At 41.5% G+C, this 25,447-nt stretch overlaps 1 protein-coding gene across 2 annotated transcripts in view; it reads right to left on the bottom strand.

The window, feature by feature from the left end:
* si:dkeyp-113d7.10 (uncharacterized) overlaps window positions 1–24,313 on the bottom strand; it is a 29,338-nt gene extending 5,025 nt beyond the window's left edge. Inside the window, exons 1-3 of one of the 2 annotated variants that reach the window (XM_030346159.1) lie at window positions 24,226–24,313; window positions 22,750–23,169; window positions 3,454–3,759 (exon numbers count right to left, since the gene is read on the bottom strand). In XM_030346159.1, the coding sequence (XP_030202019.1) occupies window positions 3,454–3,759; window positions 22,750–23,113 (670 nt within the window). In that variant the 5' untranslated portion in view covers window positions 23,114–23,169; window positions 24,226–24,313. Of the gene's footprint in view, window positions 1–3,453; window positions 3,760–22,749; window positions 23,305–24,225 lie in introns of those variants that run through there. The other variant, XM_030346151.1, reaches the window with a different exon arrangement.
* Between the last annotated feature and the right edge of the window lie 1,134 nt (window positions 24,314–25,447).

Genomic DNA, 25,447 nt, shown 5'->3' with positions numbered 1-25,447 from the left:
AGAACAGCAAGGAAAAGGAAGTTGTAAAAAGATAACAATGAACGCTGCATTCGTAACAGCTCTGTTTGCTATGCTGAATCACACACATACAGTTGTCCAGGGGGCGATTTAAGACCCTATCAAGCAAGGCAGTCAAACTACTTCTTCCATGTCACATTTTTGGCTTAACCACTTTTATTTAGGCTTCACCTAAACCGTAAGCAGGCTTATAGATTGATCTAAGCAAAATTAACCTATAACATACATTATCCACGCCTGGGAACCAGACGAATTATGACCAATCATAACTATTTATCTAATATAAGGCTGGATGAATACGATGATGGTGCAGAGGGCCGAAAAGGCAGAGATGGCTGCCGCTGATGTAGGACCGTTTGCTGATTATGCTAATAGAGACAAACTGGACTGTCAACAAATTACTTTTGTTGAAAAGAAAGATGTTTTTTCGTCACTCAGTGCTGCGTCACCCTCTTCTTTGCTATGTTTGGTTGTAGGCCTATCCAATTGCATTTAGAGGTATTTTGTGCCAGTTGGTGGCGCCCTTTGGAAATCTAAAGAGGAGTTACATTTACATTTAGGGCATTTAGCAGACGCTTTTATATGAAGCGAGTACAGTACATTTGTCAGAAGAACCAGGGAAATAATATATCGCTGTCCAATAATCAACACTGTGGTGCGAAAACAGAAAAGTTCAACTTCGCAGTTTGCATTTCATCTGGTGAAGCAAGGCTAAAAACCCATGGATCTATAAGATATAACCCCATCACATCATCGAAGTCTTGGATGACCCCATTTCCCCAACCGTTATCTACATAACCATTGCGAGTAGCAGGCTATACCTGTTCTTGCAGCAACCGCCAGAGCACTCTAATCGACCAGTCAAGGACAATGGGTTATTACCAAAGTATGTTCAAACTAGGCTTGTCTTTTCACGCTGGAGACCTTTAGTCGCCACACAATATAGACTAAAGTCGGAAGTTTAAGTTCATAGATTTAGAGATTAACATAATATTAGCAAATCCCCATTCATTATCAGCCAATATAGCATAGAAGGTGCATTTAGGGGATCCGGAAGATTTCAATACAGATATTCCATTTAAGCAAACCGATAAAAGTTATGGTGTCTCCGCTACTTGGGAAAACAAACTGCCGGAAAATCAACCTTTCGAACACCAGTTAGCCATTCTGGAGGAAAAGCTTTGCAAGCAGGCTATACTCTTTAGCCAAGGCTCTACCAGCTTTCATTGTTATGGAAAATGTCACATAAAGTGCACAGATACGGATTACCCTGAATAATCAACCCTATTCCACAAGTCATGAATTTTGATCGATTAAATCTTTTGAGATCTCAATAATAAAAGAAGGATTTTCCTCCCTTTGTTCCAGACAATCTATCCCATGTGTTGAGAGAAAGAGATTTGCGAAAAACACCACATTCAGAAAAACACATTTCAATAAAACAGAACTTGGCCACAGCTTTACAGACCAGATGGCACCGTTGTACACAGTCAAGATTGTGAAGAGCATTGGTAATGTTTTACAACATCCAAGAGCTGACCTCAATCGATGTATGATACAGAATTAAAAACCAGTGAAAGCAAACGCATGACCAGGCAAGGCAAGGCAGGTTTATTTGTATAGCCCATTTCATACAACAAGGCAACCCAATGTCAAAAAAAAAAAAAAAAAAAAAAAGGATGGTCCTTGCATACAAATAGAAGTTACAAAAGCAATAATAGTAGCAAGTAGATAAGAATAATAAGAGTTCAAATTAAAATGTAGTAATGTAAGTAAAAACATACAATCATGGAGAACATGTTAATTAAAGGCATCTCTGAACAATTTAGTTTTTAGTTTGGTTTTAAAAGTGGCAACAGTGGGGGCTGTTTTAATGTCCAGAGGTAGTTGGTTCAACAAACGGAACCAACTACACACACCATAAACTGCCAGGTTTCCAACCCTCTCTTCACCCATGCCAGATGTTCAGAGGATGAACACTCGACTGCCCAATGTGTCATGTCATGTCTTTGCACAACACTTTTGTAGAATAGTGCTCAATACTTTCCTGTATTACGAAAAAAACGTCTTCTTACGTAATCAATGTTCACTTTATTTTGGGGCTAAATATAGTGCCTACTATAGATTGCTTTTTCGTATGTTCTTTGTATTTCGTTGGACTGGTTGAAGAAAACAAATTTCCCAGTCAAATGTAAGCATCAATGTAATTACATTGGCTTTGATGAGAATTCCTAGAATAAAACATTTTCCTACTATCTATCTATCTGTATAAACAGTTACGAACGCAAGGTAACCTAAGACAGAGGACTCTGATGTCAGATTACACTGACCGCAAGTAAATGATGTCAGTGTTGTTTGGTATGTGCTCGGTATTCCACGCAACTAATTCAGTTTTGTGGTGGTTTCTGAGAAAGGTTTCCCCCACGGCCAATTGTCTGTTTCCGTAGCACTAATTACAGGGACAGGAAGTCAATTAAATGCATGAACAAATGCACCAAATTCTGGTCTACAATGGCCCTTAAAAGGAGACCATGTTTCTTTATAATTATCCTTGTTGGTAGCCCCAATCTTCAGTAAACTCTCCAGCAACATTAAACCCGGTTGAAGTTAAAGCTAGGATTATCATGATCATGAAAGCTAAATTAAAAGGATTGGACGGGATAATAACAGGCCTGCGACAGCCGCAGATACCACATTATTCACTTATTTTTGTCAGAGCATTTGATTTATTGATGGCTTGTCCATTCTATGATCAAATAATCAGTCTGTGGTATGAACGAATAATCTAATTTTCGATTAGTGCCGACATTCACAAAGGCAGCTAAGGATCAACGGCAAGAATTTGCTTACCATCTTAAACGCATCATGCTCCATGTAGAATAAAAAGTATCAAACATTTAATTTGGTTGACCCGTATTTAGGTCACTGTCACTTTAAGGGGAATAGAGCTTCTGTTCAATCTATGGTGGGATGTTTACCTTGGAGCTACACTCTTCTCTGACCGGAGTCAAGCCCCTATAGCGTACGCTAGCTCTATTCCGCATAACTGCAGAGGCCCTATACCCCTATTTAGATTGTCTTTTATATTCTTAGAGTGTGCCCATGTGGAACTCTTGTGGGACTTTGACATGAGTTAGCCTTTACCAACAGAAAAGGCCTATAACACTATATTATTAACTACCTAACTCACACAATGCACTGTTGAATGATGTCCAACTCCCTCCCCGCTCATTAGTGTACTGCTGCTGTTTGTTTGTGTTGTATGCATACTTATTTATATTTCGGCTTATGCTCGTGTGATCGGTCCTTCCATTTGTGTTTATTTGAATTGAACATTTGCTTTACAGGTACAAATGCAAAAAAAATCTGCTTTGACTCTCGTGAACCAATATTCAAATAATCGATTGAGCGGACCAATCCCTACTTTCCACTCACCATCAGCCTCGGGCGTCTCCTTGGATACGATGACATCAGCCAGATCCTCTCTGGTGGCCTCCGAGCCGCTGGGTGATGATGAAGAGTGTTTGGAGCCCCGTCTTCGGCTTGCCCCCCTGGTCCCCCTGTCTCCCGGTGCGCCTCCTCCCAGCCCGGTGCTCCTCCCCAGGTACTCCTCCAGGGTTTTCTGCTCCCGCTCCTTCTTGGTGATCTCCAGGAGGAGGTCATCGAACGAGGCCTCCACGATCTTGGTCAACTCGCACACGGCAAAGTCCAGCACGCGCTCCATCACCCCCTTCAACTGGCCTGCGGAGCACAGAGGAGAAGAGGCGGTGACAGCGGTGTTTGTTAAATGCAAGAGAAGTGGGCTGTACATTTTCCTGTGGCAAAACCACATTGGAACGCCTACACCTAAATCCTCAATGACGTTGACTTTTTCTGTGGTGCTCACAGCAGGAGAAAGTGGGTCCCTAAGCAAGGATAAAGCACCGTGCTAAACGCTTGGTTCCCCGTTGATAGCAATTACAGAGTAGCCTGCCCCAGCTGTTAAAATGACTTTGCTATGATCGGTAAGAGGTAAGGAAAAAAATAGACATTCTTCAGTCTTGTTGTCTTTTTATTTAGTACTTTAGCTTTAGTCGAGGGGAGGGGGGTTAAGTAACATGGTAGTCACTACACAACTCTGACCAGCCCGTCTTGAAGATGGAAATGCTTTGAGAGAACCCAATTGTTTTAGACCTGACTGCTATGGCAGCTGCTTGAAGACAATCAATCACCCTGTAGCACTGCAGGGTGGAAGAGAAAACCACTTGCACTCCTCTGTGGCTGCACATAACTGTATTGGCTCGAGATTATGAACTAAATAGCGTCTTGTATTCAATCAAAATGTATGTTGAATAAGGAGGGGCCCATTGATATTTTAAGACTGCGGAAAGTGTCAGTTAAATAGTCAAGTTAAAAGCCCTAACAAGGTCAGTGTGGTTCTTTGAAACGTTCATGTTCTTAATTGGTTAAATGCGCAACAGAAAAGGTAGTAGTCCTTGTTGGAAATGAAAGTTTTGTTATCCAAAATCTCGTCATCAATGCAAGATAGACAAGTTTAATTAAAAAGTAGAAAGCATGTTCGAAATTAGTAGCAAGAGTAATACATAAAAAAGTATTTGAAGTAGTTAACAAATAAGTAAATATGCATAAAATATGTACCTTGAATATTAAAAAAAAATTATAGCCAATACTGCTTATAGTAATGCGTAGAACAACACAAACATAATCCCAAAAAAATATTACAGTGAGATAAAAATAGGTGATAAACATTTGTGTAGTCTGTATTGCCAGTTTGTATCTCTGATTTCAGTTGCTCCGTTTGTGGAAAATAATTATGCTACCTGTCCTGGAGCAGAGAACTTCAATAGCTACCTGGAGGAGCCGTGTGCATACCCACAGTCCAAGCCTAATTCAAGAGCCGCCATTGAACTGTAAACTTAAAGATTCTTCATAGCCATTGTCTATCCAGGACAGATTAGCTGAGCACTCTCCTTTTTTCTCACCTCATAAGAAGGCTAGAGGCATAAGAAGAGTAAAGACATGTCTAGCGCCCCAGTAATTATAGGCCTAGTAGGGACATCGTGCAAATAAACCGGCTCCCTGTGAACCCTTGAGCAAGAGCACGCTCCCAACTCAGGATAAACTACAGTGTAAAAAGTAATACTGGCGGTTATTGTGTGTGTGTGTGTGTGTGTGTGTGTGTGTGTGTGTGTGTGTGTGTGTGTGTGTGTGTGTGTGTGTGTGTGTGTGTGTGTGTGTGTGTGTGTGTGTGTGTGTGTGTGTGTGTGTGTGTGTTAACTATATCATGTACCTTTCTGTCAACGTATGCATGAATGTGTTTATAGTTGTGTAGTGCCTGGTTTAGTGCCTGGGGCACTATGACGAATCATCAATCATCGAGATACAGACTTGACAGTACAGGGCGATAAAAAAGCTGTTATACAATGATGGGCCATTGTCATCATTGAGTGGCAAAGTGCTGTCATTAATAAATAAAATGGGGAATTACCCATTAGCCATGGATGCAGGTCTTGATATTATCCCAAATTAATTTATACTAGATAAATATACGGATAACCAAACATTAAATCTCTCAATCCTAAGAGGCACGGGCTTGTGAACTCAATTATTTTGTCCTTTGCTACCACATTATTGCCTTTGAGCAAGGCATTTCACCACCGACCTAGCCTTTCAGATGATGTGCTCAGTTTTGGGCTGTGGGGCAGCGAGTCCAGGGCAGCTGGGAGGCACCCAGTTAGCATACACTAAAACATATTGATTACACTGTTCTGCTCCCATGTTTAGATAGTACAGTCGACTGGAGGCATGTTAGATAATGTCGGATGCATGCTCATTCAAGCCATGTCGTAATAAGGTGCACATTTTATTTTCGGAATCATTTAGACATGTTGCTTGTTAAACCCAAATTAAATGTTCGTATGCCATATGTCATTATTAACCCCACAACTTTCGTTACACAATATGTTTCAAGTTAAGGCAACTTTTCTATTGCTGGTACCAAGATCTTCATTACAGACAAATTATCATTATATTATTAGACAGCTAGCTGAGCCAAGTGAATGAAGTCTGGCTCTACCTGTCGTTGCATGCACACCACTATTTTTCACATCATTCGATTCTATGCATCAAGGTTAAATATTACTTGTTATTAGGACACCACCAGTTCTACTTTTTAAATAATGTTATAATATATATAACATTATGTTAACACTACATTTGCCCTTGTGGTTAACATAAGCTTTTTATATTTCATCATTAAAAAAAGTCTCTTTACAAATTTGTGATAAATAATCAAAATATTTATTATTATATTTGCTTTTGTTTATCATTAAAACTTTGTCGAAAATCTGCGAATTCATCACAGCATGAGGATCGATATGATCAATAACTTGTGGCATTTCAGGCATGTTGTCACTCTCAGCGTTGTTTCCAAAATAGGAGCGTGGACCACACCGCTTGTTTTGTAAGCCATACATAACGAGCAACAGATACATGAGTTACGGCCCCAAGCGTCCTGTATTTACGGTTTCAAGTGGTGGATAACACCCCCGCTGAAACAGGCTTAGTATGATTTCAGAGGTTTAAATCCCAGTTATCTCAATTATAGGCCATTTCTTTTGCCTGTGTTGGTAATCTTACTTTAAATCTTTGAACGCCGATGCGTCAGTTGATTCTTCGCCAGAGAACCGCAATCTACGTTAGTGCTTTTACAACAACAGAGTAATGTGAATATATTACATCATTACAACGATCAAAAGGATGGAGGATCTGAAAGGAAAGATGAAAGGAGGTTGCATCACACAAACGTATCTGTATTCTGTACGAAGGGAAAGACTTGATTTATGTCCCATCGTTAATTCCATCACGTGACGTGTCTTTGTCCTTTTGACTCTCATTCTACCAACTCTCTATCCTCAAACCCATCTTTACAATCTTTGTATGCATCACCTTCTATACATTTTCTGTCAATCTGCCAATGGGGTGAATCCGGATCCGCCTACGCATTCATTCATTCACATTTTTAAACCCGACTCCAAAAAAGACAAGGTCCTGGGAGGAAGAAAGAGGCCCCTTAACTAGCATAGACCAGCCTTCTGCAGTGTGGCAAATGCAGTGTGTGTGTGTGTGTGTGTGTGTGTGTGTGTGTGTGTGTGTGTGTGTGTGTGTGTGTGTGTGTGTGTGTGTGTGTGTGTGTGTGTGTGTGTGTGAAAAGGAAGATGCAGCAAATGCACTAATAAACTATAGGCCTAATGTTGATAGGTTTTCAATGTAGTGAGTCCCCGGGACCCACAGGTGGCGAGTTGGGTGGGTCCCTGAGAAATTCAATGGGTCACGACTCCCCAGTTTAAAAAATGTGTTTTAATGTTGAGGTACTCTCTCTAGGCTGATCAGAGTCAGGGAGGAGTGCAGAGGTAGTGGGGACAGAAAATGCAGCTGCAAAGGTTTGCTGACCTGCAATAGGTTTCATCTTTTTCTTTGGTGGCATTTTTGCGTTCTCTCTTCTCTGCCCGTTTCTCGAGAAAAACGGGATCTCGTTGGAAGCGCGATGTATGCGCAGGCGCCGTTTGGGCATAACAATATGGCGGCTGCCGTTCAATGTAGTTTTCATCACCACCACCGGATTATGTTTCATTTATTTCATTACAGCACGTCCCCTAAACGTTACAACATAATCGACACGAATGAGCACAGCATCAGTGGAAACGTGGGTTTATTTACTATAAAGTTCGTATTTTTAATTGTTGAAATGAAATCAACGGTGACGAGCTAGTTGTTTTGGTAGCGGCTAAATTAGCATGTCGCGATACTACAGGGGATCACGTCTGCGCCGAGTAGATGCGCAGAGGGTTGAAACAGCGCTTGTCCGGTCTGCTCACAAGAAGGTTTCTTTGGCCAGTTACTGTGATTAAACACGAGTTGTTTAATGTTCACAATGTATCGTTGTTTCGCAAAAGCAAATCTGGAGCAGGGGTCTCGAACATGTCCATGTGTGACGATGTGTATGGGGAAGACCGTCTAGCACCCCTGAAAAAAGTTTGAGAGGAAGGTAGTTTTAAGACATTTCCTCTCAATTTCTCCCATTATAATGGCGCTCCCATTGATGGGTTCAAGTCCTGACATGATGGAATATGGTTTGAGCGTTCCACAATGTCGGCCGGAGTGCTGCTTGGAATATTATGCACACACACACACACACACACACACACACACACACACACACACACACACACACACACACACACACACACACACACACACACACACACACACACACACACACACACACACACACACACACTTTTCATAAATTGGTTTATTGTTAATTTTTCAAAGATGAACAAACTAACATAACCTGCGGTGCCAGGCCACTTATTGTCATTTGGCAAACATATTTTTTGTTGCGGCTGAATCTTTTGTGTAATGCTATAGGTCAGGCCCACATTGCAGAGTATTTAAGGGACAGGTTCATAGTTCTGTGAACCTCAAGGGACCAATGTCACCTTTGAAATTGACCATTCTACTGCATAAAAAGTTAGCGGTAAGGTTACTTAAGCAATCATGGCAAATGAAGGGAAAGTCCCAGTTAGCAAATGCTAGCAACGGGGTCAGCAGGCATGTTTGGTGTCCAAACTGTTCTCAGCATATAATACTGTGAAGGGAAAATGTTCACTCCTTGACGGCAGCAAGGAGTGGATTTTGAGCCGACGCTGGGAACTACAGGGTTAATAAGTTAATAGCTATAAACCTATAAAGACAACTTGGACAAGACCTCCTTCCACTAACGGAAATATCAAAAGCATTTTAAATTAATTGACTTAAAGGAATGAGCCAATGCATTGTCTGTGGGACTGTACTTGATGGAAAGTACATATGGAGATTATCAACTTTTCTCAGACCACAATATGCCCCGGTAGCTATGCAATATTCATAAGAGAATCCAATGGTGCAACATTCAAAATTTGAATGGCTGTCATGCCAAATGTGTACCGGCTTCCAAATTTGTACCGGGCGCGTCATCCATACGTAATCCATTCCAAACCTGCCTGGCAACAGATGATCGCGTCGTCCGTTGCCTGGCAACGGACGATCGCGTCGAATGACGTGAAAGGTTCACGAACATTCGCGAACCTTCAAGCTCGTTCATTCGCACTTGTCCGTTATCTATATGGTGCTATTTCGTCCTTGACCTGCTTTAAACACTCAGTTTACTTGCTAAATTTGATTAAACTATTTTTTACGCTCATCTTCTATTCCAAATGGCTACAAAATGGCGAGTGTGACAACTCCCCATAGATTCTACATCCCTTCTGTTTGTGTCTGACTGTGGGCCAACTCCAAAGGTCAGGGGTCACAGCTGCAATTTACAGACCATAACCTCCAATGCAGGTTTCCTAAAGGACATCGGCATGTGTTGTTGCCTTCCGAAACTAACCATAAATCACTTGACAGTGGTAGCGTTTTTGTAAGGGACTTGATCACAAATTTCAACAAGATCATGTGACTCATAGTTTAGTATAATAGTATCTGTATTGTACTTTTAAATAGACGGACAGGCTAGTGAATCCAGGTAAAACCAAAGGGTCTTATGCCGCTTTTCCACCGCACATGTAGCTCGACTCGACACGACACGACACGACTCGACACGACTCGACACGGTAGCAGCGCGGGTCCTTTTCCACCGCAAATAGTACCTCCGGGACGTGGGCGGGGTCGGCTGCGTGAAAGGGCCGTGACGTATTTTTGTACGCGACGCAAACAACACCTACGTAACCCACACATGGACAGAACCCACATAACAACAATGGAGATCATCGATGCGATGGTATTCGTGTTCATATTATTAGCTGGCATGTTGAAGAAGTGGAATATGTTGGCTGCGGCGCTGCTATGGCTGTTACCAGCATGGTTGCCATGTCGCTCTCGTGACTTCGTCACACTCTCTGGCCAATCAGTGGCCAGCCGTCTGCCGACGTCACCTTTTAGCATCGGCTCAGCCGCTTGGAACCTAGAGCGAGGCGGTACTAGAAAAAGCAGCCACTTCAGGTACCAGATACCATGTTTTCGCGGTGGAAACGCAAAAAATGCGAGCTGAGTCGAGTCGTGTCGAGCTGGTACCATGCAGTGGAAAAGCGGCATTACTGTCCTATGTGATGTTGGCCAAAACAACATTTTCAAATTATTTTTGCTGATTGTTAGCAGTTTCACTAAGATTTCAATCGTAGTTGTGTGTATGTTTATTTTACAGCATTATTTATTTTAAACCATTATCGGCTTTTCTGAAACCCATGAGTGTGTTGCCTTTTCAAGCGAACAGTTGGAATACATTGCCTTATTCAGTCATTGGCCTAGAACTGTTGTCGATTATAGCTTTGTTTTCCCACTTAAATTTCCAATAAACTGCTCCATGATAGGCTCTCAACCACTGCTAACCGTCTGTAGGAAAAAGCTGGTAAGCAAACTACCAGGCTAGGTGCAGCAAACCTTACTTTCTCCTTTGCTCATGAGACGTTGGTATTCATTTGATTGGCAAGTGTTAAATATATTGTAGCATTTTTAACTAGTGGAATAAAGGAGTAAACTAAAATGTAATCATAAAAGCTGTTGAAAAGCAAACACAAACTAGGCGGTCCACACCATAAAATCCCCCTGCCGAGCATATATTGCTGATTTTGCCCCATTTCCATTGTACTCTTAATATAGAACATATGCTAATGATGATCTAGAAACGTGGATGCCATTGAACTCAGCTGACCAGTCAGCTCAGATCTGTTGCCGTTGTGGGTAAACCTCACCAGGGAATCAAGAGCTATGTGCTGATATATCATATCATTTTGTCACAGGAAGCGTAGGTGAGCAAGCCATCGTTTTAAGAGTTCCCACTCGATTGAAACATTCTGTGAAAAGGGCACTGACTGTGATGTTTATAGACAATGGTGGTGGTGCAGGGACAATGGTTTCAACAATCTGTACAACGCGCCCCTCAATTACTGAAGGTCATCAGTGATTGCTGAACAGACCTCGTTTTTTATACACAGTTGTTTGGACTTTGTTTTTAAGTGCCCTTTATGGTTTTCTCTAGAAACAAACAGTTGTCTAATCTTTTACATTATGTAATAATTGCAAAGTGTGTGCAATTTTGTCTTTTTTTGGTTATTTTTTTATTTTTTGATATTTTAGGGATTTAGAAGTATTCTTCCTCATTTGCGGTTTCTTCATCATTGTTGGAGAGGTAATCCCTCAACCTTTTGGAAAAAGAATTCTAAAAAGAGAAAATCATATGTCTTTACAAATGTGGCTTTACATTGCTGTGACTCTGAATGTACATCACCGTTTATTTTAATCTACATTGTTGCTTAACTTTCAATTTAATAAAAAGGGACTGAGGCAATGCAGATACCTTTGGAGGGTCAAGTTGTCTATCGATTTTATCTAAAATCTTTAGGAGAAACTGTCCGCTCCTACCACCTGAAACTGTCTTATTTGGGGGATATCTTGGGCACGTTTCACAGCTGCGTTATGGCCTACATCAATCTACCTGACCGCTAGGAAAGGAACCTCAAGCATGAATGAAAAGTGATGAAAGGAGAGTCGGATCAGGGAGAGCAACTGCCAAGGTCGCTCCCTGGTCTGGCGAGACCTTTTGATTGGTGGTCTTGAAGACATTTTTCTTTTCAACTAGACATTTTTTTAGTAGTGTAATTTTGTTGTAATTGGGAGGCCCCGTCTATGTCCTCCTGCCTACTTTATAGTAAAGCTGATGATCCATAATGGCAGAAAGTAAACCATCCATTTGCAGAGGAAGTATCGGAGCATGGCGATATGGATGAATGAACAGCAAAGGTCTTTCATTTCATTTAATTTTGCTCATGGATGGAAGAGAAAGTACAAACTTCAGGTCATAGCTGGTACACGGCCGGCAATTTTTTTTTCTTTCCGTTTTATTCTTGTTTTCATTTCCATGAGGTTTTGTCCTATATGGTCTTTCTTGTCATTGCATTGTCTTTCTTAATTTTTTCTTTAAGCTGTGTTTAACTTGCTCTTGTGTACATGCTTAGACTACATGGGCTTTGTTTGATTAGCTCTCACTTGTTCCCTCATTCCCTATATAGTGAACCCTACAATGGAACACTATTATTTAAGGATAAGTATATGGGGAAGTCGGGCATTCATTTTGCGCAGTCCATCGACTTGATGTGAATTAGTCGAACAAGCTGACACCTAATGAATGTCACCTCATGATAGTTAATTTCCATAGGAACTAGGGGTGTAATGGTACACTGAACTCACGGTTTGGTTCATACGTCGGTTCAGACATCACGGTTCGTACGAGTTCGGTACAATGAAAGAAAAAACAAAAATGCAGAAGGCAAGTTTCTATTGTGCATGCCTCAGGATGTACCACCTAGGGCCCCATCTTGCATCCGGCGCAAGTGACTTAGTCACTGGCGCATGTGTCGTTGCTAGTTTACAACTGGCGCAGAGCGTTCTTTTCCCACCAGCGCCACTCGCCGGTAAATTAGGGATTGATCATGCACCCCAAGTGGCGGTTCGGCGGAAGGAGGAGGCGTGTTCTGGCGCAAACGGTATTTTGCCGTCTCTGAATACCATTGCGCTTCTGACCAGGAAATACCTGGTTTAAAGTCAGTGGCGCGTTGTTCAGATGCTATTTTAAGGGCGCATGCATACATGCGCATGCGATGCATACGGATTGCTTGTGCACCTCGCGCATACACTTTGCTTCTCTCATCTACCTAGCCGCACATTCTTGGTAAATTATTTGGGAAAGAACAGCTGATGCAGCGGTAATAAGTTGTACTTTTAAATCAATGCATCTGCAAACACCGTACAGCAAACACATATTTTCTTGACACAGACATCGTGTAGGCCTACATGCCCATAACTTTTAGGATTGATGAGTAGGCCTATTTGATCGTGAAAAACATTGTTTTACCGCGAGTGAGTGTTAAAAAGAATGAATGAATGCGGGCGCGCGTGTGTGCTCTGTTTAAACACACGCAAACTAAACACTCTCATCATCATCATCTCATCTTCGTCCGCTTATCCGGGGTTGGGTCGCGGGGGGAGCAGCTCAAGCAGGGGGCCCCAGACTTTCCTTTCCCGGGCCACATTGACCAGCTCTGACGGGGGGATCCCGAGGCGTTCCCAGGCCAGTGTTGAGATATAATCTCTCCACCTAGTCCTGGGTCTTCCCCGAGGTCTCCTCCCCACTGGACGTGCCTGAAACACCTCCCAAGGAAGGCGTCCAGTGGGCATCGTTACCAGATGCCCGAACCACCTCAGCTGACTCCTTTCTAAGTAAAGGAGCAGCGGCTCTAATCCGAGTTCCTCGCGGATGGCTGAGCTTCTCACCCTATCCCTAAGGGAGACGCCAGCCACCCTTCTGAGAAAACTCATCTCGGCCGCTTGTACCCGCAATCTCGTCCTTTCGGTCATCACCCAACCCTCATGACCATAGGTGAGGATAGGAACGAAGATCGAACGGTAGATCGAGAGCTTTGCCTTGCGGCTCAGCTCTCTTTTCGTAACAACGGTGCGGTAAAGCGAACGCAAAACCGCCCCCGCTGCTCCGATTCTCCGGCCAATCTCACGCTCCATTGTTCCCTCACTCGCGAACAAGACCCCGAGGTACTTGAACTCCTTCACTTGGGCAAACTAAACACGTAACGCATAATACAATCAATGGCAATGTCTATTACCGCGGGGACACATGCATATTAGGAAAGCATACAATACTGATAAGAAACAATGTTTATAATGTATTGCGTATATCATTAAATAGAACCACAGTTACCGCATATCATATGTTATAGCCTATCATACGTTTTCTTTGCCGAAATTTATTTGAGGACTCAATATTTCTGAAGTTGTGGAAGAAAACCCCTTATTCCATGTGTGAATTAGGCCATATTATTTGGCAATAAACTAAGCCATTTGCAGTTTGAAATGCATGTGCATCTGTCTCATCGGAGACTGCAGACGCGCTGTCAAAATATCAACTCGTCCGATTCAAATGCGCTCATGGCTCTTAAAGGGGATGGGAGCTGGCACTCTCATTGGTTTGTTGCACGTTACGCCCAAACCACACCTACGGGTAATTAGGCTGCTTCAGACCAACCCTTTTGACACTTGCGCCGCGGCGCAAGCGTCATTTATCCGCCTGTAAAATAGCGATAGCGCCGTAGAACCGCCCACAAAGCTACTTGCGCTTTGCACTTGCGTTTCAGACCGTTAAAATAGGGCCCCTAGTGTTATACAGTCTCTCCCCTGAGCTAGCTGCAACAGCCTGAGCTGTGTAATCTAAGATGTGAACAGTAAACAATAAGTACCCCACATGATCTCCAGACTTCATCCGTAACTTGTAAATAAAATAAGACAATCAGTTATAAAACTGAAAATGCAGCATGTCTTATTTATGAAAGTGCAAAGTACACAGAATGTTGGCACCAACAGTACCCCTATGGTGGTGGGGGGGTTGCAGTATAATAATGGCGCATTTCTATTGGAGGGTGCGAGTCGTTTCGGTGCGGCTTGGCGCCGCTCAGTTACGGCTTGCATTTTCCGGTTTAACCCCCCCACACGTTATGATGGGGGGGGGTTAAAACCGGATGCCGATACCCGCGGCAGCTATGTTAGCATTGTGACCTCATAGCATCCCGACAGTGTAGCCTGCTAATAAATCCAAGGAAAAAGAACACGCACAATGAACCAAGATCCACAATGTAGGATGTCCAAGATGGACGGCAAACTTTTGTGCAACATTTTCTTCAATAAACTAATCTTTCGCCGTTGTCCAGAAATAGATTGCGGATAATGTATTTGTTTGTTATTAACCCCAAGTCTCACGGAATTGAGATTCTGACGACCAATCAACGGACGGCGTGTGTTGCTTGAACTTGCCGACACCCTTTCAGGCGTCTCAGTACTCCAACGGAGGAGTACAGCGAGACGAGTACGGCTCAATACGGCTCAGTCCGGGTCGCGCCCACTTTTAGCGAACTGAACCGACCCGCACCCTCCGGTGGAAACGCGCCATTAGTTTTCCCTTTTGAAGAACTTGCATATCTAACAATAGTTCCGCATTACATTTAGGGCTGCAACTAACGATTATTTTAATAATCGATTAATCGGTCGATTATTCTTACGATTAATCGATGAATCGGATAAAAAAAAGAAACATTTGTAATTGCCGCATCTTTATTCAAAAACTGAACATTACTTCAAATTCACAGTGCAGACTGAAGTGTTAAAACACCAGGTTATTGCTCCAACGTCCCGCAACTATTAAAAGTAATGTTAAATGACAAAAAAATAAGAAAACATAACTGGGATAACAAAATAAAAACATGCAATGTTTGATATACATTTATATACAGTGTACAAGGGATGTCCATGGTTAACCGGTCAACCGATAAGATCTTTAACCGGTAAATAATAACGGTTAAAAATAAATTAAATCATCTGAATTTCTCTCCGATTACAGGAGATCGTTACCATTTTCGAGACTCCTTGAAATATAACTTGTATTTTTGCTTTAATTGCTGATAAGATAAGATCATAGTTCAGGATAGGACGTTAAACAGTTCATAATTCTATCTTTACTATCTATTTTATATTGCTGGGAAAACAGGTTTTCGCCATAATCTCAACTTTCTTTTTTTTTTGTGTTTCATTTGAACACATCAATCATAATACTGAGCCGATCTGAACAGATCATATTTCGACACTGTTTGCGACTTTATTTTAAGCTAACTAGCTCTATGTCCTGCCACTTTTAACACAAATTTAAAAACTGGATTACTATTGTTAACTGACGGGACTTTCTACACTGTCCGGTTGTGTGATTGCTACTGCTGCTTTGAACTCCGAGCCCGTCTGCAAACCGTCTGCAGCAGCTGACAGAGTTTTCGGTTGGACTAGAGGGATACGGAGTTGAAAGAGTTTTTTTAACCCGAAGACAGTGAAGGTCCATCACTTTTATATAGGCCTACAGTCTAGTGTTAAGATATGACCAAAATACAAGCTGTGGTCGCTCACACTAAAGCTACCGCAACCACCGCAGGAATATCGTTAAATTGTGAACGTTTAAGAGATACTGTTCAGTATGTTGGTGAATGTCAAAATCACCATTCACCAGGAAAAAAAGTGACGAGATACCTTCAGATTAAGTCTACGTGTGCTGTTTGCAGAGTAACATCAGCACTGCAGAATCTGTGCCCAACTGTTTCTGGGGGAGCAGAATGTCTGCCCGATTAGCCTTGTCAATCAGCATGGGTGACGAGTGAATTTCAAAACCAGTTTGCCGTCTCTTTTTCCATGGATCTGTCACCCCGCATCTCCGTTTTCCACATGCCTGCTGCTCACCAAACTTTGCTGTGCACTCCATTAGAGTAGTTAACGTTATGGATAAGATTTGGATTGGTTATGTTGATGTTAACAGAACATTTTGCTGTGATATTGCTGACCAATCGGACACAGACTTTTGGAAAGGGAGCCATAGTTTGATATAGACCTTGAAATTTAATTGCAGATAAAAATACAAATAAAGTCACCCTATTTTTGTGTTTGTCCACATAACTAACTATATTGCTTGAGGCTGACGTAACCCCTTCCTCCAGCCGCCCCTCTGTCAAATGGACCGTATATCTAGAATAAACATGATTGGACAATATGGAAATAGTGACGATCGCCCAACCTCATCTATATATTTTATAATAATACACAATTGGAGGAAATTAATACTAATATACAATATTTTTTTGCATTCCTCTCTCCATCATGCGAAGGACATTGATAATATCCAGTGTTTTGCAGTGAAATGTAAACTATAATATTTTGAAAGAGGCAGAGCACTCTTTTCTGAAACAAAGTTAGTTAGAGTTGCTTATTATCGACATATCGGCATTTCCTCCCCAGTTGCTCGCTAGAAGCTTTGCTGAGTTATGCTTGGATTAATAATCAAAAAGGCCTGACTGAACTAGCCAGAGGGGCTGTTTAAATACCAAACGGAAGGATTTGTACAAGTGAAATAGAATCTGCAACCCAAAAAGGTAAAAACCTAAATGCAAGGGTATACAAATTGGTGTAGATAGGAATGCGGAAACAGGGCTAAAATTAACACCCGTCACTGGGAGGTAGATTAAACTATATGCTAAGAATTTACACATTAAAACAATTGCTTTTGTGGTTGATTTTTCCACTCTGGCTTTCTACAACTACATTTTGGACCTTCTCTGTGTTTTCAAGGAGCCGTGCTGGCAAGCTCGATTGAAAACCCTTTTACATACCAGCAAACCAAAATGCTATGTTGACAAGCATGCGCCGACCCCCCAGACATCGTCCTTCAATGAGCTCGCAGTTGCTTTACAAGGTCCAGTTCAGGGGCTAGTGCTAAAGATGTTACCCTCTGCATTCCTCCAAGGCAACATGTGGAGACATGACCCAATTGTCATACATCACACATGCATTTAGAAAACAGCCCTTTGACAGCCCATTTCTTCAACAATAGAAATTAGTCGTTAATTTGCAGAGGTCACAGGTAAAGGGTGGTCCTAAGGGAAAAGAAGGCTATCCTTTTAGTGATGTGAACTGAAGTGAAAAATTGAGGATGAATAGGGAAAGGGTTGTCAAGGGGGAAAACCGTGTTTGGGATTTGCAGGGGCTATATTTTGAGGGGAAGCAATTAGTAAAATAGGACAGTGAGGCATGTAGGCTCATTCAAAATTCATTCTCCCTACGGTTGTATTTAATTGAGAAAAAATAAATACAGTCAGTTATCAGAATAAATAGATTAAATAAGTTAGACAAATATACAAGAGCTTCACTGAATGACAATGAAAGCTTTGATAGTTAGGGTTAGGGTTAGGGTTAGGCTAACCCTATAAATACAGTATGGATAGAAAAACAATATTCCCATTGAACGGTATTCAATTATAATTCTGAAATGGATTTTCTGCTGACTAAGACCAACAAGTGTTCAAAAACCGGATATACTGAAGAACTTAATAGCAACCATTATTTTTACCTGTCAATAATGATACAAATGTAAGGGAAAACTCTTAGGGAAGAAAGTAGGGATGTAATGATTCACTGATGCGCATCGATCTCCAATTTTAATGTTTACTAGGGATGGGCACGGTTATTCGAATAGCAGTAGTGGATTTTTTAACAATGTTGCCTAAAGTTAATTAAATATATTCATTAGCTGTATCAATTACATAGTGTTCATTAAACGTGTATACTAATGCCATTTAAAACTTGGATGGCGGTAACCTCTGTTCCAGTGGAGAGTCTATTCCACGGCGGGCTTGATCGTAAATCTGAGCACGCCTGTTAATTTAACTGGAAACGTTTTAGACATACTGTATTTCCGTCTTGCACATAATATGTTTCTGTTGATGTTCTGTTATATGTGCATCATGCGTAATGCGAGGCAGGCCCATGCGCTGCAAGTGAAGTTCTGTTGATATCCAAGCCCACCAGTACTTTTTTGCTGTTGTTCAGTTTGTTCCTTAAATTTACATTAATCTAATTTCAGTTTGTGCCCTAAGTATGCAATATTGTTCATACATATTCTTGTCAAAAATGATGGTTTCATTTCAACTTGTTTCGATTCAGCATACTGATGAGTGTTTTTTTCCTTAAAAAATGCTCAATAAATTGGATTTGATTTCCTTATTTATTTTACTAATAGATGGAAAAATAATACATTTGTTTTAGTGAAGGTAAGGCCAGATCACGGAAGAACTTCAGGCTACATTACACAGTAGGGGTGTAACGGTACACAACAGTCACGGTTCGGTACGTACCTCGGTTTTGAAGTCACGGTACGGTACAGGACGGTTCGGTTCATAGTTATGGTGTAAGAACTGATTGCTTGACAGAACGAACATTAGTTTAATTAGTAACGAATTTAACAACAGTTTTAGCTGTAAGTATGAAACATACAAATAAAATGTGTAACAAATATAAAAAAAATACTGCTGCAATTCTCCAATAACCCCAACATAAAATTAATGAAAAATCCAGTGTTAATGCTCAGTCTAGGCTCTTTAAGCTGGTATGTAAACAAAGAGTATGTAGACTTTAAGGGTTTAAAGAAAATATTCCTGCAGCTCTCTAAAGCTCTGAAGTTCTCATAAATATAAATATCAATCATTAAATAAAAGTGCATCTGCAGCCTTATCTTAAATTACAGCTTATGTATTTTATAATCTATTGGTGTTTTCATTGCCTCTCGTAGGTCAGAGGCAATGAAAACACCAATAGACCTGGTGATGGCATTTGCCCGTTCTGAATTCCCAGACAGGTGTAGGGGTTGATTAAATAGTGTAGGGAGCTGGGTTTGAACGGTTTGAACAACTTTTTTTTCATTTCGCAGCGGTGACAGTAACACCTGGATGGTGCTGTCACGTTAAAATTGTACCGGGGGCGAAAATTTTGTGCATGTTCGATGCGTTTCCATTTGCATAGACGATCGCTGTTGAACAATGTCTGCACACAGCTTTCGACTTTCGATCCAAAGTTCTCCCACACTTGGGATTTAAATGACAGGGGGGCATCTTCAAGCTCCGGTTTTCTGTTGTCGCTCGCCATGCAGTTCGCTCTAAGTTCGCTAGTAGACATCAATCCACACACAGTCGCGATCGCGCTCTGCTACTACGCGGAGTTCGCGCACGTGCGAGCCGAGCCTAATAAGGCTAAACGGTCCGGGGGGAACTCCGACTTCAAGTTTTAAGTTCCGCACCGCAAAACAAGCCTTTACATTCGCCATATTAACGCTATGTACGCCACATTTACGGACCGCGGTACACCTCTGTAACCGCACCGAAGTGCCTGTACCGTGACGGTTCGGTTCAAATACGTGTACCTACTTTTTTGTAGTTCGGTTAACCGGTTACTCAAATGTATTTTTATTGAATATTCTAATATTGATATGCCTTCAAATGCCCATCCCTAATGTTTACCATGCAAGTTGGTTGGTTGCCAGAACCACAATTGATCAATATTTAGCATTTAGCGGTGCAAATTGCTGTCTCTCTACTAATTGCTGACTCACTAATATTTTCAAGGAATACATTTGTCTTTCTGTTTTCTACCTTCCAAAAAGCATCCCATGATGACTGCTATTTTAATAAAATAACTTTACAAATGGAATATGGATTTAACTAAACTTCTCTAATGAGTCATTCCTAATGAAACAAATGTTTCAAGCATTGTTTAAGGTCTGCATTTAGCAAGTTTAGATAAAATGAATTATTGCTATAGTTAAAAGCAGCAGATTAAACTATTCAAGATTACACAAAGGAAAATAATGGGTTAAAGTCTGATTGTTCACATTTTGGCTATTGCCACTGTAATTGCATATTTCAGACTTTGTCCCCTCCACACTACGCAAGCTGGGCCTGATAAAATCTAATCAGTTGGATAACATCTTTTCCTCCCGACTCAACAGGGGGCGGCCATATTGCGATTTTTGAGACCCCCCAGTGCATGACAATCAGAGCCGACTTCAGCCCCAATCACCCCTGAATCAAGCTCAAAAGGAGAGATGCAAAGCCCTGGAAGGGAGTGATAAAGCTGAGTACTTCAACTCAACATACTTGGTTGTGTTGACATTCAAAAGACGCAAAAAAGCCACCCCTTTGGCTATATACACTCAAGTTTCCTGCAATTTCAAGTAAAAGCTAACCTTATAAGCCCTGAAAACAGATAAACTGACTTACTTACCCTCAGCAAAGGAATGTATCAATGTCTTTAACAGAGTAAATTAAGTAAACATACAACTCACATGCTGTACGTTTGTAGGAGATAAATGCTAGAGGGAACACAAATCAGGACCTAACGATTGTCTCTTGTGAATAGGAAACAATTTATTTGGGTTAAATTCAGTCTAGCCAAAAAAGTGTGAAGCCGAACAGAGGAATGTAAAGATAATGGTTGCATTAACAAGGAGGAACAGGGATGGAGATAGGGGGGGGATCTCCGTCTTTGACTGGACACAGTACAAGTTCTGTCCTTATAAAACACTCCATCTAGCGTGCATAGTTACATTTTGAGCGGCGCACCCTCTTAGATCATGCTATATCTAAAAGATGACCCACTGTGCGTTATTAAGCCACCATTTGTCCGGATATATCCTGCCCTAACAGATTGTGTGGGGTTTACGGTGGCCAACGGTAATTGGATGATGCCAGACGGGTCTATGGGTTAGGTTAGGCTCAGCCAATTGAATTGTAAGCACTATACAACAATGGAATTACTGCCACCTGGCCTAGAACCAGACTCGTATTATCTGTGTATTTGCGTTAGGATATATGTACAGCAGAAATAACAATTGTAATGTTCAATTTAACATCCATCTGACATTAGCTGAAATGGACAAATGAAGAATCAACTAAACAACAAGATAAAGGATGTATGTTGTGTCTACTGAGTGAGCCAGTGCATTGTGTGGTGTCCTTGTGTACACAAAGAGACCATGGTAAATCTCGCTCCTGATAATAAAGTGAATAGTAACGTCCCCCTGCTGACTCTCGGTTTAAGCCTGTATGCGGAGAAGACCAATATAACCGAGCATAGACTTAAAAAAGAGGGGGAGAAAGGCAGCTCGCCCGGGGCTAGTTGGCTCGTAAAAATTCCACCCAAGCAATCATTCCTTCAGTTGCGTTTCTGTTAAATATGTTAAAATTATTCACATTTGGGTAACAATTCCTTCTCCCATTCGATTTTTCTCTGATTTGAGATGTATCATGATTGATGAATGTGAGTGCCAGAATCAGATACTAGTTCAGTTAGGAAATGGAAGAGTGGAGCAGACGTCTGGTGCGTCTTCTCCACCGTGGTTCATGTGCAACCATGTGTCGACATTTTGTTTAAGGCACTTTCTCGTGTCCTTTGTGCCTATGCATGGGTCGTCTCCTTTTTGCCCAAAACAAACAGACTAATTTACAGCAAGCGTTGAAAGAATGCAAGGCCCCACTGACACCCCACTAACATCTGTTGTCTGTAACTCAACTTAAATATACTACTTCTATGCACTATATACTATACTATCTTAACCAGACATAAAGCACACAACTGACAATGCTTTCATTGACATATACATTTGGTCTCAATACTCAAGGTATGCTATCTTGTTCATTGTAAAGATGTGTGCAACTATTTTATATACACCCAGGGTTTTCATCATTCAAAAACAGGTGAAAGTCCTTTTTTTCTGGGAAAGATCTTGGGAGAATTATACTGTTGTAGGAGGTTGTTAATTATTCATTTGGGCGAACTGGAAACAGACATCCACCTATAGATTAACTACAGGCCTATAGGCATGCATAGGGTAACTACGTATGAAGGAGAACAGGATATATGATGTAGCCACTACCAATGTGTTCAAACTTTCTTTCCTTCACTATATAGCCCCAATCAAAATAGAATGAAAAGTTAGTCAAGTTTACGTTTTGTGACGCTGAGAAATACATTTATACCCGTCAATATGGTGCTGCTTTTTTTATTATATCTCAATACAATATGTCAGAAAGGCATAAAGAAACTCTTGTTTGGCTTCGTATGGGCTCTCTGTGGCCCACACTCCACTGGTTGTGTGCTTGCTATATTACGTAATGTGCCGCGTTGTATATAGCACAATAAAGCAGTACCATGAGAGAGTGTCTGCATGTGTTGGGGTGCATATATCGGAGGAGTACACAATCTTACCCACAACTCGCCCTTTCTGCTCCAGTCTGCGTGCATCTGCGGGCATGCCGCGCGCGGTGCAGTGGACGGGGGCGTGGGAGTCTGGTAGTGGCCCGAGCTTTGTTCTGCCACTGCCCGCGCTGTCGGCCGCCTTGCTAGCGGGCATCGGGCACCCATTGTCGAGGGCAACACCTCCATTCTCCCGCGACTGGAGCTGCAGTTTAAGTTGCTTGTTCTCCTGTTCTTTGACAACAGTTTCCAGTAACATAGAATTGAGACTCGACCCCACAGTCTTGCTTATTTCCTGGACTGCGAGTTGCACCACTTGCTCCAAGACAGGCTCGAGTTGTCCTTGGAAGAAAGAAATGTACAAGGACCCGTTCATGATTGCGTCCCGTTCGCGTTGAGAGCTCTTTCATTCTTCTTTTGCGCCCCCGCTTCCTTTTAAGAAAATTGAACACAAATTAAACAAAGTCAGCTCTCCAGCAATTGAAACGCACGGCGGACTGCCTCCTCTATCACTATGCGTCGTGTTCGTGTATACGCCATAGAAGGCTGGTGCACACCCCTTCAGACGCTACCGTAGGACGTCTTGCGGAAGCGCAAAAATATTTTCCCCGTGCTAAATGGTATCAGCAGCACACATGCCGTGCTTCCCCATCCACGCCATTTTGCTTATGAGAGCTATAACCAAACGCTGATACAAAGATGGAGCACACACAATCAAATGTACGGCATTTTGAATGCGGGCATATTTTCACACCCTACGTGGCCAGCAAATCACTGTAGGTGTATTGATTGAGTCAGTCAAAATCCATTAATCAAATTATTCATAATTAATCGACTCACAGACCATTGTATTAATTAATTGTACGTATCCTATCATCAATTAATATTAGAATGTAAGCCAACGGAAAACTTCTGTTATATCTTTCAATGCAACACTGATCTTGTTATAGGATCTTATTTTCTATAGGCTAAGTTACAACATAACTTAAGTTAAAAGTATTTAGGCCTTCATGAATTACGCGTTTTTCTCTACAAGGGTCCCTTTCTGTTGCATGTTGTCCATTCATAGGAAAAAACGTCATTAGAAATAAGAAAGATTGCTCATGTCCTTATGTCTAAGTTGAACAGGGCATTAATCACGTATAGGCTTATTCCCGTTGTTAAATTGGCTTCATTGGCGTTGTACCTGTATGACTACTTTGCGTAATGAAAATAAAGATTAATCTAATAACTGTCAATTAGCCTACGACTGCCTTGGAATAAGGAGTTGAACACTCAAGTCCTTCGACTCAAATTGTGTAGCCCTTGACCGAAAAAAACACAGCTTGATAACTCAGTGTTAACACGATACGGCCTATCTGAAGCGTTACAATCCGTTATTTGTTCCACTTAAAGTTAAGTACAAACTCGTCATAAACCTGGGTAAACATGTTTCTGCCAACTAAATCCCAATGGTGGGTTTTTCTGTGTTCATAAACAGTAGCCTACCTGGTATAGCAACATCTGGTATAGCCAGCCAGACGACAACAGACATGCTATGGATATCCTATATGATTTTAAACGCCGCCCTCTCCCCTACACAAACGCGCGCATACATGCCCGCGCGCACCCACATGGAAACATAATAGCCTGCACACCTACCTACATATCTATATACCTAAATAATTAAATACATACATACATACATACATACATACATACATACATACATACATACATACATACATACATACATACATACATACATACATACATACATACATACATACATACATACATATATACATACACACAAACAAACAAACAAACAAACAAACAAACAAACAAACAAACAAACAAACAAACAAACAAACAAACAAACAAACATACATAAAAATATACATATGCACAGGATATATACAGGCAGCTATCTGCAGTAGGCAAAACTAGTCTGTACAGACCTACGCGCTGCATACAAAGCATACTTTATACATATAGGCCTAAACATAGTTCACTCATATATCACGCATTGGCAAGGCGGGATACATGTGCAATAGCCTCTCCCAACACTTTCCATAAAACGTACCGCAGCGACGGGGCACTCCCCCTGAAACGTTCGCATTTAGTGTCTGTTATACGGTAACCAGCGTCAAACACACTGGATGTCTGTCGCTCGTTGCGTGCCTTCTCTTTGTTGTACGGGGCTCATCTCGAGACCGAGGTGCCCCAGTTCGATCAGACCCCTCGGCGGATTGTGTGTAGTGTGGACCGCACGGTATGACAGAATCGACCCATTTGGTTGTTTAGAAAACCAACCGGGCTGTCAGCGGGACACATTCTCTGATGCGTTTCACAAAACACCTGCATCCTGATACAATGAGTTATAATAATAAATATTATAATAAAACAATAAAATAATAGTTGGACCCAGTGGGACCCCGTGGACAGTTTTATTGCACATGTGCGCCCTAACTGCTGTGGCTGAAGCAATAGGCTTATGTCGCTTTTATTGGCGATACATAGAATGCGATAACTTTCCAAGATCACAGTTCTCTCTCTCTCTCTCTCTCTCTCTCGCTCTCTCTCTGTCTCTCTCTCTATCTCTTTTCCTCTTTCCCTCTTGCTCGGTTTGTGTGTAGTTCAAGTGTGCTGGTTCATTATTTATTCTACAGAAGCCGGTATTCAATTTGTTTTGTAAAGCTAAAAACACTTTGCTAGCATGTCTCTGCTT

Source organism: Gadus morhua, chromosome 2 (genome assembly GCF_902167405.1).
Source record: "Gadus morhua chromosome 2, gadMor3.0, whole genome shotgun sequence".
NCBI classification, from domain to species: domain Eukaryota; kingdom Metazoa; phylum Chordata; class Actinopteri; order Gadiformes; family Gadidae; genus Gadus; species Gadus morhua.
The sequence above is the reverse complement of the archived record's forward strand: the minus strand, read 5'-3'. Positions and strand labels throughout refer to the sequence as shown.